Here is a 17,141-nt window from a genome sequence, read left to right on the forward strand (position 1 = left end):
TTGATTACTGCCCTACGGGAACAGGCTCATGCCTTTCTGGCTGCCATTGATGCCTAAGACAGCTGTTTTATGGTCCCCTTGAGGAAGGTGGAGGACAATCAATTTGCATTTACTTGGAGGGAGTGCAATGCACAGTCACCCGATTACCCCAGGGGTACAGACACTCGCCCACTCTGGCGCTCGGAGCATTGGCACGGAGGCTGGAGAAGCTCACGTTGGACCACGGTGTCTGGGTTTGTCTGTATACCGATGACATCCTCATATGGGGGAATGATGATGTCAACGTAGGGAATACCCAAGCCTGCGCAGTGAGACACCTGAGGAGCCCTGAGCCAGCCGGGACACTTTGGTCTCCTCTCAGTAGGTGCCTGGCTGTGCTCGCACCCCTACAGACACACCGGTGCTCTCCCACCAGGGCTGCCCCTTTCACAGCCCCTCACCCCGATCATCACAGCCCACCTCACACACACACCGGCTCAGCCAGCTCACACTTTGCAAGTCACAAATCACTCTCCCTTGCACGCCCACGCTCTCTGCACTTGCTGCCACCACCGACACATGGATCCATTGCCCCGTGCTCTGAGCCCAGTAGTCGCACTCAGAGACCAACCATGCACGAGTGCACAGATGAGACAGCACTCAGGCAGGATAGAATAAAGATAGCATTTAATCAGAATTCTATGTTGACAAGATGGAATCAGAATTCTGCATTGACAAGTTGGAATCAAAATTCTTCACTGACATGATGGAATCAGAATTCTACATTGACAGGATGGAATCAATCTCTGGGGAGCTGCCTGGTGTTTGCAGCCTCGTGCCTCTCCTCTCGCTGTCCCCTGATGCAGCTGCAGGTGCAAACCCTGCGCAGAGCCCGGAGCACACACCTGATGACAGCTGGCATCCGGCGGCGAGCTGCTGTGTGTGGTGCGGCTGTGGTACCTGTGGGGGACAGAGAGCTGTAGGCAAGGGGCAGAGGCGAGCTCCTGCCTGCCACCCACCACCATGGAATTTCCCTGGGAGGACTGGCCTGGATATGGCAGCGCATGGAACGCTGTCAGCCTCCATGCCACTTGGTGGGCCATCTGAGCTTGACAGGTCCCTCCCTGGGATTGTTTTCTGTCTGGGGACGTACCTGGGCCATCCTCCGGTGCATCTCTGAAGCACACGGAGCTCTGTGCACGTTCTTCAGCCTCTGCAGAAACCTGTGTGAAGAGAACAAAACCACACACCTGTAATACCACTGGCTGGTGATGGTGTGGGTGCCAGGGGTCCAGGGGAGGGATCCCCTTTCCAGGCCCCTTTGATTGAAGGCAAGGCAGGAATAACAGAGGGGCTGTCCACCCTAATGCATGGAGCTGGTTGGAAAGGAGACAGCATCTCCAGGCATCTCCCCACAGCGCACACTCCAGGCACCACTCCTGCCTCTGCCTCCAATTCATGCCTGGTGCTGACCTTGCTCACCTCATGCTGAGGGCCCACATCTTCTGCTCCCTCACATGCTGACACATGCTCCTCAGTCATGGGATCTGCAGCTACAGATGAAGCTGAAGAAATGGCCTCCACCTCACCAGATGGCTCATCGGATGTGCTGGATGTGATGCTGACTGCCTCTGATGCAGCATCTTCCTCAGAGTCACATCCCCAGTCTTCCTCCACATTCTCCAGTGTTGAAGGGCAAGGACAGGAGGGCGGGTGCATGCCCTCATCTCTCACTGCATTGTCTCTGGCATCCAGCGTGCCCTCAGCAGTGCTGGCAGCACTGTCGCTGTCATCACTGGACTCTTCCAGTATAACTGACAGTCTAACAGTCCACTTTCTGGAGTCACCAGAGTCAAGAAACCCATCCCGTGATGTCGTGGGCCAGATACCTGGCGTGCCCTGAAGAGCGCCAACATTATTGAATGTGTCACCTCTTGCCTGGAGCCTTCGCTGCCTGGGGCTTCTCACATTCCTTGGCCAGGAAATATTCCAGTGTGACAACATCTGCTCGTTTCTGTCCTCCTCACGAATTCTCCGCATTGCTGGGATCATAGGAGAGTACCCAGAGGGCTCCCTGTTGATCTCGCTGGGATCTGGCAGTCTCCGTGCTTCTCCCAGACCTTGTCCGGAGGATTCAGGCATGGCCATAGCTGATTCTTCTCTTTCTCCTCCCTCGGACATTGGCAAGGGGAGCGATACTGCATCAGTCTCCTCTGCAGAGCTTGCAGCCTCGGAAGAATCTGAGCTTTCTGCATCTTCCAGCACTGATGCAGGTAAAGGCTCAAGGTGCCCTGCAGGCCCTGGCTCAGCATCCAGAAGAGATGGTGAACACACAGTGCGTACCTCATCAGATGGGGCAAGAGATGCAACTTGCAGGGTGCCAGATGACTGTCCTGCCGTTTCTATCTCTGCAGCCTCTTCCAACTCTAGCTGCGAGTCCTGGACTATAACACCTCTGGCTGAGGAATCATCAGAAGCAGAAAACTGGCCCTCAGCCCTCGATGTCACACTGCAGACGCTCAGCGTGTCCTGAGCACTGTCAGCTGCACTGGCACTGTCTTCTGTTGCTTGGGGCCTTAGCAGCGGGGGCACGCTCATGCTATTTGGCCAGGAGATGTTCCAGTGTGGCAGCATCTGGTCCTTCTTTGCCTCATCCCGGATTCTCTGGATTGCTGGGTGAACTGGAGGATATCCATATGCCTCCCCGTAGACCTCTCTGGGATCTTGCAACCTCTGTTCTTCTCCCAGAGACTGGTTGGAGAATTCAGGCATGGTGCTAGCCGTTTCTTCTTCTTCTCCCTCGCATGCTCTCCAGAAAAAAGGTGCTGCATTGGCCTCCTCTGGAAAGTATTCAGCCTTGGAAGAAGTTGAGTGTTCCCCATCTTCAGGACCTGTTACAGCCAAAGCCTCAAGGTGTCCTCCAGGCCCAGGGTCTGCAGCCAGAAGAGAAGCCGAAGGCATGCTGCCTGCCTCATCAGGTGAGGCAAGAGATGCGCTCCGCAGTTTGCCAGGTGAACATCCTGCGGATTCCCTCTCAGCAGTCTCTTCTAATTCTTGCAGCTCAACCTGCACTCCAGCATCCCTGGTTCGGGAACCACCAGAGGCAGGAATCTGAGCCTCAGCCCTCGATGTCGCGGAGCGTACGCCCAGGTTTCCCTGAGCAGTGTTGGCAGCACTGGGCCTGGGCACGCTCACAGAGTTTGCCCACCGTGTGTTGCAACTGGACAACATCTGCGGTGTGTGCTGAGGTCTCGGGGCAAGTACTGGGAGTCTGCTGCCTCTAATGGGTCTGGCATGCCGAGGCACGAGAACAGTTGAGGGGACTTCCAGGGCTGGACCCCGGCTCTCAGCCCCTGCTGTCCCGTCCTGGACATGCAAGGTTCCCGGAGGTCTCGGGGCAAGGACTGGGAGTCTGCTGCCCCTGATGCCCACGGCACGTGCTCTGCCACTTGGAGATGCTGTGGAAGAGGCTGCCGCTGGCAGAGCAGGCAGCTTGCAGACCCCAGAAGCTGCTGCTGCACGCCTGGGTGCTGCTGCCGGCAGCCCCGCCCGCCTTAAGCGAGGCAGCAAGGGTGGCTGAGGCTGTCTGCTTTGGCCACTGGCACCGCCGCCGGTCGCCGACTCCAGGAACTGCCGCCCGCCCGCCTGCAAGAGAAGCCGAGGAGAAAGGCCGAGTGAGCGCGGTCCTCGCCGCTCGCGCCGCACGCAGCACCGAGGGCAGCGCTCAGCCCGCGGGCGGCTGCCGCCCCGCTCCCCACAGCCGCACCGGCACAGGGCGGTCCCCACGCGGCGCGGGAAGACGTCCGGCCCCGCCTCCCTCGGGCTCCCTACCTGTGCGCGGCGGCTCCCGGAGGCCCGCGCGCTCTCCGGGCCGGGCAGCGGCGGCAGACGGACGCCGCGGAGGGACGAGCCCGGGCTCCGGCCGCCCGGCGGCACCACCTGCGGGGAGAAGGAGAACCGGGATGGAGGCGGCGAAGGCGCGGCCGGCGTCCCCCGCGGCGGCGACTTCGACGGCCGCCGGCGGCCCGGCCGAGCCCGAGCGCCTCCCTCCCCGGCCCGCACCTGTCGGCGGTCGCGCACGCGTGGCAGCCCCGCGTCGGGCTGGCGGTCGTCCTTCTTCTCCCGCTCCTCGCTCATCGCCGCGTCCTCGCGCAGACGCTCGGTCGCACGCACCCGGGGGAGCCGCGTCCTCCTCGCGGAGCCGCTCTCCCGAGAGTGAGCGGCACTCTCTCCGGGGGACTCCGGCCCCTCGCGGCGGCCCCGCGTCACAATGGCCTTGGGGCGCGACGCCGGCCCGCGTCACGGAGCCCCGGCGCCGGGCTCCCCTCTCCCCGCTCCCCTCGGCCGTCTCCGCGGCCGCCCCGCGCCTTTCCCGGCGGCGCCGTCGCCGTCGCCGTCGCCGTCGCCGTCGCCGTCGCTGACGGGCTCGCCCTCGGCCGCGCCGGGGCCGTCGAAGCGGCTGGAAGCGGCCGCGTCCGGCACGGAGCGGCCCCTGCCCTCGTCTGGTCGCCCAGCCCGGCCGAGTCCACCCGGCCCGAGCGGCCCGTCCGCACCTCGGCCCCGTCTTCGTGTTGCGGCTCTCCGGCCCCGCTTAGCGCTCGGATGTGCCGCGCTCTGTGGAGCAGCGTGCGGGACGCAGCTCAAGTCTCTGGAGATGAGCTCGCTGTGGAGCAAGAGTTGTGGTGGGAGCTGCATCTCATAATGAGACCCATGGTGGAGCAGTCTGTGACAGAATGACTTTAGTCCTTGGCTTGAATCCGGATTGGATTGATTCTTTATAAACTGCTGTCTTTGGGAAGTCCTCTCTGGATCACTTTGGGAAGGAGCACATCCCAGATGAGGGGCTTCGTGCTGGAGCTGGGCACAAGGCGAGGATGAACCGGCTGCAGAGGCGAAGCTTCATTATCTGTCCACAGTCCCTAATTCCCCAGCTCCAGCAATTGGTTTACTTCTTAAACATCTCCTGATTGCCACAAGGCACACATATTTCAGGATATATTTTGGAGTAGGCCTTTGTCTAATTAGCTGTTACGTATCAACTTGGAAACTAAAACAAATGTGAAGGTAATTTAATTGTATAGACTGCTATTGAATAAAAAAGTTATGAGCTAAATTTTGCCTCAATACTCAGAAACAGCTTCTCACAACAATTGCATTTTCACTGAATCACACAGAATCACAGAATGGCCCGGGTTGGAAGGGACTCCAAAGATCATGAATCTCCAACCCCCCTGCCACATGCAGGGCTACCAACTTCCACATTTAATACTAGACCAGGCTGCCCAGGGCCCCATTCAACCTGGCCTTGAACACCTCCAGGGATGGAGCATCCACAGCCTCTCTGGGCAACCTGTTCCAGCACCTCACCACTCTCACAGTAGAGAACTTCCCCCTGACATCCAACCTCAATCTTCCCTCCCTCGATTTAAAACCATTTCCCCTTCTCCTTTACTCCCCTCCTGTTTGTAGGTTCCCTTTAGGTATTGAAACGCTGCAATGAGTCGCCCCGCAGCCACCTTTTCTCCAGGCTGAACAAGCCCTGCTCCCTCAGCCTGTCTTCAAAGGAGAGGCGCTTCAGCCCTCCGCTCATCTTCGTGGCCCTCCTCTGGACCCTCTCCAACAGCTCTCTGTCGTTTTTGTACTGGGGGCTCCAGACCTGGACACAGTACTCCAGATGGGGCCTCACAAGAGCAGAGAGGGACAATCACCTCCCTGTCCCTGCTGGTAACCCCTCTTCTGATGGAGCCCAGGATACCATTTGCTTTACAAGCTGCAAGGGCACACTGCTGGCTCATGTTAAGATTTTCATCCACCAGGACCCCCAGGTCCTTCTCTGCAGGTCTGCTCTCAAGGACTGCTCTTCGAGTCTGTAGGGATGCCTGGGATTCCTCGGCCCAAGTGCGAAACCTTGCACTTTTTTGTGTTGAAATTCATCAGGTTCATCCGGGCCCACCTTTCAAGTCCATCGAGGTCCCTCTGAGTGGCATCCCTTCCTTCCACCGTGTCAACCGCACCACTCAGCTCGGTGTCGTCAGCAAACTTGCTGAGGGTGCACTCGATTTTGTCGTCGATGTCACTGATAAAGATGTTAAAGAGCCCTGTCCCAAGACAGAGCCCTGGGGGACACCGCTTGTTACCAGCCTCCATCTGGACATAGAACCACTAATCACCAGTAGAACCATTAATCACGTATAGAACCATTAATCACCATTTTCATGGTATCTCAACTGATTCTTAGTTTCTTAGTTGCAGTTTTCAATTTTGAGCATGTCAGTGGTTTATGGGCCAGTTCAGCCTGGTTCCATGACTAATGGAGCAGGGGGCAACAGATCTACATCCTAGGAAAAAGGGAAGGGGAGAGGGGAAAAAGGGTGGGAAATGGGCCTGAAAACAGAACAGCAGCAACTATCTGAGGAGGAAAGTTAATTTACTAAATAGGATAGCGGAATGCAAGGTAACACAGTATAACACAGTATAAAAGGAATCGAAGCTAATAAATCAAATAAAGTGAGAGAGAGTGTGTTCAAAAAACTGAAGGCCTTACTCTACTGCTGAAGACCAGACGGCTAGGGAGTGCACACTGCCGAGATGAGCAGAAAGGGAAAAGGGCACATCTCATGGTCTATGAACAGTTTTATCTTTCCCTCTGAATGGAAAACAGAAACAGAACAGTGAACAGTCCTCTGGGATATGTCGTTCTTCTTCTCTTCTGAGACACGTATAGACGGAACTATCCACTACCCACGGAACTGGAGCATTAACTCTTTAACTCCCCGTGCACTACATGATTTTATGATGTGGAATACCTATAGCGAAAGTCATGAAACCATGATAGAGCAGAAAGTATTTCTTTCATACTGAAGTACATTAGGCATTCAGGTTCAGCTCAGCGGGTCTGTTTTTATCAGTGTGTATATTCTGCATGTTCTAGCAATGTTTTTGCAGTTCTGAGCTCCTTGGCAAAATTGTAGTGGGAGCAGTTACAGAGTTCTACTTAGTCCAGGGAATATTTTTAAGATAACCAATCTAGATCAAAATGAAGTCTGCTTCTATATTTTTTTCCAGGAAAATGACATTCACCGTGTTGTGATTTAAACCCTCAGGAAGCTCAGTGCAACACAGGTGTTTGCTCCCTGCTCCATCAGTGGGATGGAGAGATAAAAACTCTTTACTAAGACAGAAAAGATAGTGAAAAAAAATGATAGTAATAATAATATATATATATATAGTTATAAATGTTTTGAAAACAAGTGATGCACAACATAATTGCTCACCACCCATGGGCAATGCCCAGTCCATCCCCAAGCAGCGGTGGCCCTCTCAGCCAATTCCCCATGGTTTTATAGTTTTTTGACACGATGCCATATGGTATGGAATATCCCTTTGGCAGTTTAGATCGACTCTCCTGGTTCTGTTCCCTCTCAACTCCTTGTGCTCCTCCAGGGCCCTCGCTGGCAACAAAGGATGAGAAGCTGAGCAACCAAAATGTTTTGGCTCTGTGCAGCACTGCTCAGCAACAACTAAGGCGTTGGTGTGTTACCAACGTTGTTTTTTCTCCTAAAGCCAAAACATAGTACCAGATGATCTGAAGAAGATCATCTGTGATAAAAATAGGACACACAGATATATCTAATTGCTAAGCTCGGAAAAAGTTGTTTATAAGAAAAAGCAATAAAACATTATTAAAGTAACCTATGGTTGAATTAATGCACTATCTTGATTCTGCCATAGCTGAACAGATGTTTCAGAGAAAACTGCATGAATATTTTTTGATACCAGTCAGTACATAGTCAGCTACCACAGGGAAGCCTTCTTTACGTGTATAAGCAATTACTGCAGATTATCCCTTTCCAGAATAAAAGAATAGTATGAAGTCATACTACTAAATTTACTCTGTTTTCTCTTATTTTTGCTGTATAAGCTCTGATATTTTAGTACAGGAGCACTAGAAATATGTCTGCTCTGACAGAAGATGATAAATAACTTTTAGAGTCTTAAGTAGTGTCATTACAGACCTTTTCTTTTACTATAGGAGAGACAATGTTCCAGATTGTAAAGTTAGAATCTATATATGTTTACCAGAAACGTTTGAGATATTTCAGACCTAAAGATGTCCTTCTGTGTTATTTAAGCAGATGATCTCAACGTCTCTAGTTTTGCTGGTTTTCTTAGATTAACAGGAATAGTGAATATCAAGTGTGAAAATCTCGAGTTATAACAGAGTTATTTCAAAACTCTTAAGAATGTTCTCTTTCTTAATTTGAGCTAATGTTTTCTTTCTTTTTGACAGTTGTCACTTTTATATCACAGAAGATACCAACTAATTTTTTACATTGTGTAGTCTATTTTATTTTACTGTCAGGTACTCTTTGAAATAGAATTATTAAGAGTGTAACTAGTAACTGGCAAAGAATAAGAAGAATTTCTTTTCACATCCAACAACGAAATCCAGGGGAAGGCCCCTCTTTTCATTATTCTCCAGTATATACCTTTTCATGTAAGTTTTACTCAGCTTATCTGCATGCAACAAAAAGCTGGTGTGCAAGCACTCTCCCCTCTGATTTTTTAGCGATGACAAATGTCATCCTTTACCCAGTGACATACTGGATCTTCACACAAAATCATTTGGCATTATTTTTAAGACTCAACAAAAACTCAGCAAAGTGCTCTGAGACAAAAGTGGTTTGACATAATACACCTGCAGAATAATACGGAATATACTTTTAACAAATCCAGGTATGATCTGTAGGGAGAGCGAGTTTTGAAGACATTCAAATGAAAGTGGTGCAAGATTTCTACCTGACAAGTTTTGACAGCAGCATTCTTCATGGCATAAGAGATTTCAGTTGTCTGGAACTATTTAATGGCCACCCAGCTTGATTTATAAAGAGCAAATTGTTGTTAACGAACTGCTCTGGCTTCTGGATCATGTGAGAGTCTGTGAAAGTATGGCAGTATAACATGGGCATCAAATATAACCTGCAGTAAATAGGGCTTGCTTCTATGAAGATGTTCAAAACTTCACATGATATTCATGACATTTTTGGGGAAGAAGGTTACACTGAGACACTCGTGTACTTGAATATGTACTGGCATATTCGCTAGGGAATATCACATTGCTTGATTCTTGTCTTGCGCCACTGGGCTCAGTTGGACAAGACATAACTGGCAGAACCAGCAGGCAGTATGCAACTGGGTACCAGACTTAAGGGCAGAATACAAATATTGCTGAAGGGAAAGCAGTGGTTTGTGCAGTACTCAGGACAGTGCTGGTCACACCCACAAGTGCTACGCACAGCAATGATTCTCAGGAGCCAGCATTATCTCCTCCTTGCAGGAGATAGTAGGAAAATTACAAGAGCAGCTGGTGAGGAGCAGCAGCAGTCTCAGCAGGCAGAAGCACTGATGAAGTGCTCAGGGAGGGAAGAGGAGCGGCCTTCTGCCCCCGCTCCTTCCCAGCACCAAACTAGCACAGGCACAGAGAAATTATTCTTGAGGATGGACCCTTCTTTCGACTGCTCCCTTGGAGCAGACCCTACAGTAAATCACAACCTCATCAATGCTAACTCCCTCAGAAGTTGACCCTCAGAAGAGTGAGTTAAGTTAGATCTAGGCACTGGAGTGAGAAACTGCCTTTCCCATCTCTGTTAAGCAACGGGGGAGATGGGACATGTGGGTATTTACTAACCCTTGTGTATGCGAACAGTTCCGTTGTGGATGATGGTGCTGTTTAGGCACTCTCCCCCCAGTTCCCCACTGGGCTAGTCCAGCTCTTAGACTACTGTAGGCAGCCCCGGCCCCACTTCCTTCCAAGACAACAAACATGAAGCCCAACCCTCTCCCTTTAGGAGCTAAGGAAGGCACAGCCCCCCTTGTAGCTGAACTATGCAATCAAGGGATTACAGCACCTGCAAACTCTCCTTGTAACTTTCCTGTATGGCCAGTGTGGGAGCCCTGTGGCAAATGGAGACTTAGAGTGGACTGCAGGTGTCTGGGTGCCGAGACTGCCCCTTCAGCAAAAGCGGCCCCAAATGTTTCAGAATTGATTACTGCCCTACGGGAACAGCCTCATCCCTTTCTGGCTGCCACTGATGCCTAAGACAGCTGTTTTATGGTCCCCTTGAGGAAGGTGGAGGACAATCAATTTGCATTTACTTGGAGGGAGTGCAATGCACAGTCACCCGATTACCCCAGGGGTACAGACACTCGCCCACTCTGGCGCTCGGAGCATAGGCACAGAAGCTGGAGAAGCTCACGCTGGACCACGGTGTCCGGATTTATCTGTATACTGCTGACGTCCTCATATGGGGGAATGACGATGTCAACGTAGGGAATACCCAAGCCTGCGCAGTGAGACGCCTGGTAGTTAGTGCTGGCAGCAGGCAGTGCTGGCAATGCTGGCAGTGCAGGCAGTGCGGGCAGTTTCACCAGCAGAGGTTTAGGTTGGAGCACAGGAAATCCTGTGTACAGAAGGGCGTGTTAAGCACTGGAACAGGCTCCCCAGGGCGGTGGTTGAGTCACCGTCCCTGAATGTGTTTAAAATCCATTTGGATGTGGTGCTCGGGGACATGATTCAGCGGTGGGTAGTTAGAGTGAGGGTAGGATGGTTAGGTTGTGGTTGGACTTGATGATCTTGAAGGCCTTTTCCAACCTGAGCAATTTAATGATTCTATGACCTGCGTAACCTATATAACCCCAGCATATCCTTAGAAATAGCTGATGTGAAAGGTATGAATACCATATACATGTTCGTAACGTATTTTAGAAACAGTTACTGAATTACGTGACAAATTATTGCAGCACAAAGCTGCAATGGACTTTAAATGTTCTAAAGAATGTGGGTATAGTATTCTGAACTAGGAAACGCACTGTAAGGTTGTTCATTAGGCCAGCAGAAATGAAATGCATTTAACAGACTTTCAAGGAGTCAGAGCCTTTACACAAAGCAGAACTGTCCTACCCTGTGGGAACGTTAGGATGCCGTAGGCAGGCTCCAAGATACTCCCCTCTATCCTCCTTCCAAGCTTTTCTCTACGCAAGGACAGACGGATGACCAGAACAATGACCCAGTGTAAAAGGGCACAAATGCTAGGGGGTAATTGAACAATTAAGAGGCTATGCTTATGTTTATGTTGTAAAGCAGACATCGGAAAGTTACGGCCAAATGCTTGTTAAGAAAGCAATTGTTAGAAGGCAATTAACCAATTAAGGTATTTGTGTTTGGGTGGTAAGAATTTGTGTTTACTTGGTATTTGCATGATTAGTGAAGCGATTTTTCTGCTAATATCATGTCTAGGGCGATCCTATTCTCCCAGGCCATCCTACTTGTAGCATCCAATTGCTCTGCAATTCCCTTTATTGCCTTCTTTGTATAGTTTATACATCTCTGTTGATTGTAATAGATGTAGTTTATCCAATCCACGTTCTTGTTAATCGTCACCCACCAGAATAGCGACTCAAATCCTGCAGCAATTTGATTTCTAGCCTTAAATTCATCAGGGGCACCTCTGGGCACCCCAATGGAATCTATATGTATTATATCACCATCAAATGGGACTCCTAAACCTCTTCTGTTCCTTTTGTGAATGTGAGATAGATCCTTCTCAAATGCCAGAGTGAACGGAATGGCCAGTTGAACAAGTGCACAGGTACCTCCCCAATTAGATGGGAGAGTGGACCATAAGATCTTCCCACCGCAGCACTACCAGAGATCCGCTCTAGGGATTCCCAGCCTTGAACAGTTCCCCGCTAAATCCGTTGTAACATCCACGGTTTCACTGCACAGTGAGAAATTCCCTATAAGCCTGGTAGCCTTCACACCCTGTCTTGAGAGACAAGCTGTATGGTACCTATGGCCTTAGAGAATGCAGGAGGGATTTTGGCATCCATCTCCAATATGGGGGGAAACAACAGGGACAGTGATTTACAGGCTTCATTTCCCCAGGCGGTTTTCTCCTGGTACAGGGCAATCATACATTGCATCCCTTGGGAATCCTTGGTCCACCCTAAAGGAAGGGATACGACCTGAGCTATAGGCCGTCCTGATGCACAAGCATAGCAGTTGCTATGGTTGAGACTCCGGACAGTCTACTTAATCCATTCTACCCAGGCATTCACATCCCTGTATCCCGTCTCAATTTCAAATGTTTGTCTGAGATCTTTTATTTCCGTAATTAGCAGAGTTGCAGGACTTTTAGAAGGAATTTTCTCTCCTTTTTTCTCATCCTGAACCTTTTGAGTATAGTCAGGTAATGAATCCCATACAGCTACTCTGAATCTAGCTACTGGGTCCTTTCCCCGAATGTTTATTCCAATGCCAAAAGTGATGCTAACAAGGCTATCGGCCTTGCTAATTGTTATTGTTACCGGATTACACTGCAAAGTCTGGCAGTCTGGTTGGACAATTCCCTTGAACGTACTAATCCGTTCTTTCAGGGTGTGTGATTGCAATGTATCAGATATCCCTGGGGTGTATGTCCAGCCTTGATAGACAGTCGTCCACCATACATTATTCCATCCCCCACAGGGGGATCTCTTGTTCATGCCTAATTCAGGACACAGATATTTCTCTTCATGACTCAATTGTCGTTGGGCACTTAAGCCCCCACAGGATATCGCATTGCAAGCATCAAATGTGACAGTCTGAGGCATTTCTTTCCTTGTTACATTTACCCACATCTTCACAGGGTATCCTCCCGCTCCCCTCTGCAGGTCATCCTTTTCCCAAGCAGTCAGTTGACTAAGGCATTTTTTGAAGGTGATTGCTGTCAAAATCAAAATTACTAATTGGTCTTTCCCCCACATCATTATTTACTCATAAATATTTGTACCGTTACTACAGTGAAGAACAGGATATACTCCACTAGAAATACAAATATATCCTAAATGCCTCTCTGTCTATATTAGTAATGGAAAAAAAGATTAGTTTATTTACAATTTCTTTCTAATTTTTATCTATAGAGGATCCTTCATGGCAACAGTTTCCCACACTTCAGGGTTAGTGGAGGGTTTTACTCGGGTGTAGTGAGTCCAACCTTTCTCGGCTGTCCTGATGGCTGTTTCTGTTATCAGAAGTACTTGGAACGGTCCTTCTCAGTCGGGTTGCAGCTTTGCCTCCTTCCAGGTCTGGATGAGGACCCAGTCTCCAGGTTGGAATGGATGAATCGGAAATTCCAGAGGTGATGTCTGTGCTAACAGTCCTTGGATTCTGAGAGACGATAGTGAGGAAGACAATCCGAGTATATAGTTCTTAAGAAACATACCTTTAGTTTCAAACTGCGGTACCTCATTTTTTATTCAGCTTTATTTTTAAAGGGGTTATTTTCAACCTCCCCCCCATTCCCTTCCTTTGCCCAGACCATGGGATCTATATCTTTCTCATCTGTCTCAGTTAACACATTCATTGATACTGTAATTCCCTCCTGACAGATTGTTATTTGTATTACCAATTTCATCATAAGATCTCTCCCCAATAAATTAGTACCAGCATCATGTACATACAATAATTGTCCTGTTACTGTCTTACTCCCTAATCTCAATTCAGTGTTTTCAAAAAGTGGTACCGTCATCCCCTTTCTCTACCCCACTTGTACCCCGTTCCTGGTACCAGGATTATACAGTTACTTTCTGGTGTCTGTACCCCCCCATAAGTTTTATTATGTTCCCTTAGAACCAAATTCTATAAAATACTAAAGGGCACAAGAAGGTGTCCATCTGGATATACACCCATCTGTCAGCTTGCTCTCTTCCCTTCTAAATCATTAATTAGATTCCTATCCTCTTTAGAATACCTTATAGGCTCTGATTAAGGTTCAGATGTGTTAAGTTTACCGTCTGGAATTAAAGCCAGTTCACCAATTTCTTTTCCTTCAGCTGCCTGTTCTGCCAGCTGATCCACCATCATATTCCCAGTTTCCTGTACAGTGTCACTCTTCTGATGTCCTTCAGTGTATGCTGCTCTTTGGTAGATTTACATCACGCTGAATTTGTTTTCCTTGTGTGTAAGCAACCCTTGCTCTTTCCAGATGATACCACGAGTGGGTACCACCCCAAAGGCATATTTAGCATCTGTCCATATTTTTAAGTTTCTTGTTATTTCAGCCTTCTGAGCGGAAGTCCCCACAGCTAATGGTTTTGCTTCATTTACCTTGTCAGTAGCAGTTACTGCATATCCTGCCTTACAGTTTCCTTGTCTCACAAAACTGGTTCTGTCGATGAATCCAGGGGTCCTCAGCGTCGTCCAGTGGTTCCTCCTGCAGGTCTGACCAACTGGTATAGACAGCCTCATGCAGTCGCACACTGCTGGCTTGGAGGTAGCTCTTTGTTGGTGTTCTGGGTGTTCAGCAAATTGCTTCCTTCTTTTTGATCAGTTGTGCTTTCTGTTGAGAAACTTGATACCCATTTAAATCAAGAAATTCAGCAAACTCACAGTCCGTTGTACACAGTTCTCCTTTGATACTGTGGCATCCACGTACTGCAGTAAAGTTCCACCATGGAATAGAGGAACCCAAATCTCAGGCTCACAAGCTGACCAGTTCTCAAACATCATTGGGTTGTTCTCGCAACCCTGGGTCTCACTGTCCAGGTTAACTGAATTTTTGTTTTTGTGTACTTCAAATCCAGAATGGCAAACCCCACCAACTTATTCCTCAGCTTGGTTAATAAAGTGCATGGATTTACCACCATGGGTTGCATGTCTTCAACATTTCTATTAACTGCCCTCAAATCTTTTACCAAAGCATAGCTCTTGCCAATCCAAAAAGTTATTTATTATTTCTTTTATCCTCCTTCAATCTTGTATCCGAAAAGGGCATTGCTTTACCCTGGCTAGGCTGACTCCCATCTATAACTTAACTTTTATTGAGTTGCACTGTTTTTTTGGTTTTTTTTTTGGCTCTGCCAGGCACTCCTGATGCCTGCAGTCCTGTGTATACCTGATTTAGGATTTACCTAACTTCTGGGGGTACAACATTGCTTTTGCCAGTTTGTGTTAAAGCCAGACCTAAAATTTTCAGTCAATTGGTCTTGCTTGACAATTAGCTCCAATTTTCTCTACTGAATTTAATCTCTACATTCAACTGTTCTAATACATCATGCCCAAGTAATGGTTTTGGAGAACCTGGTGTGTACAAGAATTTATGTATTCCTACTTGTTCTCCTAGCCTGTATTTAATTGGTCCCCCCAAAAAGTAACCTTCTCTTGCCAGTAGCTCCTACAACTATTTCAAAAATCATCTACGGGTAATAATTCTTGATGTAGCACAGGGTAAAAGCCACCCGTATCAGAAAGTAAACTCTTTACCCTGCTTCCCCAGCTGCCTTCGGTCCAGTGGGGGTGGAACTCTCCCTGAGCCCTTCCAGGCTCCCCCTTACCTCTTCTTCTAGGTAAGGACATCCCTGTTACAGCTTGCTCAACTTTGCCTTCCTCAGCCTGTGTTTTTCCCAAACCCTTTTCACTTTCCAGACTTTCATCATTACTGAAATACAATGTTAGTAATTTCTGTTTCACTCCCTCCCCTCCCCAGGATTCCGGTGCTCACACTGGGACATCGGGTTTCCCGAGATCTCTGCAGATGACGGCTATTCTCACTCTCACTGTCCCGCCCCATCCCCATTCACAAGTCACACACCCTGCACAGTTACAGCGGGAAGCTCTCGCCCCCAGCTCTTTCTCTCACTCAGAGTTGTTCTTACAGACCGTGGGGGTTGGGGGGGGGGGGGCTAGTGCGGGGGATGTGTTCTCATGCAGACCCAAACTCTAATATCCCGAACTCACTGTTTTCCTTAACCTTTTTGCCGTTTTTTTTCGTTTGTTTTCCCCACAATTCCACTATTTGTACCCTCAGTTACATTTCCATGTACCATTAACAAATAGATTTCCACACAGCATCGAGACAGTTTCTACCACTCCCTTCAAAATCCACAAATCAAACAATACAGTTCTTCAATTTCCACAAACACCCAGCATTTGCTCTCATGATTAGAGTACTCAGTTATAAAACCGGTCTCATTCTTCCATTTATGTTCCTGGTTTCTTATCCAATATTCCCCCTGGCTCACCAGCAATATTTTTCCAGTGAGCCAAAATACAACCCAGGGAGGTCTTCTTGGTATCACTTTAGACACTCTCTGTTGCATAACAGCCTCATACATGACATGACATAACATAATTTAACACTTTCACGACATAAACATTTAACAATCACAAAGACAGTGACAATAATCAGTACAATTTATCCTCAGGATCCTTCCTCTCTCTGCCTCCCTCCAGGGCCCAACCTTCCCTCTGTATTCATTTCCCACACTTGCATAGCTGCCCACCTCCTTCTCCAATAAACAACACATCAATGATAAACATCATTTCCATCCATGAGTAGAAATTAGGCCCTAGAAATTGATCTAATTGTTCTGCGACACTTATTGGATCCTCAATTAAGGAATTCTTCTTGAAAATCCTGACTTTTCTTCTAGTAAAAACAGCAGGCATTAGCATACCCTATTTCCCTTTGAGCTAAGGACACTGCCCTAAAGGATAAAGTGAAGTATTAGTAAGGTTAGTGTTAGAGAAAGGAAGGCTCTCTAGGTCCCATTCACATTACTCCAACTCGCTCAGTTAATCGAGAGTGCATCCTCTCTGTCTCTTGCATTGCTTTAGAAATCTAAGGGGGGAAGTTATCTAAGGGATCCCATTTATGATCTTTCTGCTTCTCTTTCCTTTTTCTTCTGAAGTTTGACTCCTCCTTGTGAGGAAGATTTTATTTTATTTTTTTTACTTCTTGCATCCATTAAGCGAGATAAGCCAATCCTGTTTCAGAAAAAGGAGTCAGTTTACTGATTACATATAAATACAAAGGCAGACAGGCCCATCTTCGTCAGACCCCTACTTTGGTCAAAATCATGAGTTTTCCCTGTAGTGGCTCTCTAGGCTATGTCTGTATACAGTATTTAAACATCTTTTCCCTGTTCTTTTCCCTGGTCTGGGGATTATTTTCCAAGCTTCTTTCCCAACGGGCTATCTCTAGGCACGAATTTGGGGACCCTTTTCCCTGTTCTACGGAGCTCCTATTCCCCATCCCTCCGGAATCCGATTCTTGGATTTGGGGCCAATCCCCCCGGAGCACCTCGCTCCGATTCTCAGATTCAATAGGGGTGTGCTGCTGCCA

At 48.6% G+C, this 17,141-nt stretch overlaps 1 protein-coding gene across 1 annotated transcript; it reads right to left on the reverse strand.

Annotated features, from left to right (window-relative positions):
• Positions 1–778: 778 nt before the first annotated feature.
• Positions 779–4,116, reverse strand: LOC149916758 (uncharacterized). The gene is made up of 4 exons (XM_090145778.1): positions 3,399–4,116; positions 1,462–3,257; positions 1,133–1,202; positions 779–939 (listed from the first exon to the last, which is right to left on the reverse strand). The coding sequence occupies exons 1-4, from the start codon at positions 4,114–4,116 to the stop codon at positions 779–781; spliced, it is 2,745 nt and encodes a 914-aa protein (XP_090001904.1).
• Positions 4,117–17,141: the final 13,025 nt, after the last annotated feature.

Source organism: Phasianus colchicus, chromosome 9 (assembly GCF_987193195.1).
Source record: "Phasianus colchicus chromosome 9, bPhaCol1.hap1.1, whole genome shotgun sequence".
Lineage (NCBI taxonomy): Eukaryota > Metazoa > Chordata > Aves > Galliformes > Phasianidae > Phasianus > Phasianus colchicus.

Bases quoted from the DNA above. Each gene is read 5' to 3' on its own strand.
- LOC149916758 (XM_090145778.1), bottom strand. From the start codon at position 4,116: ATGAGCGAGGAGCGGGAGAAGAAGGACGACCGCCAGCCCGACGCGGGG. The intron at 3,258-3,398 runs GCAGCAGACTCC...GACCCATTAGAG, and splicing joins ACGTGCCGTGGGCATCAGGG to GCAGCAGACTCCCAGTACTT. The intron at 1,203-1,461 runs GTGAGCAAGGTC...CTCTTCACACAG, and splicing joins ATGTGGGCCCTCAGCATGAG to GTTTCTGCAGAGGCTGAAGA.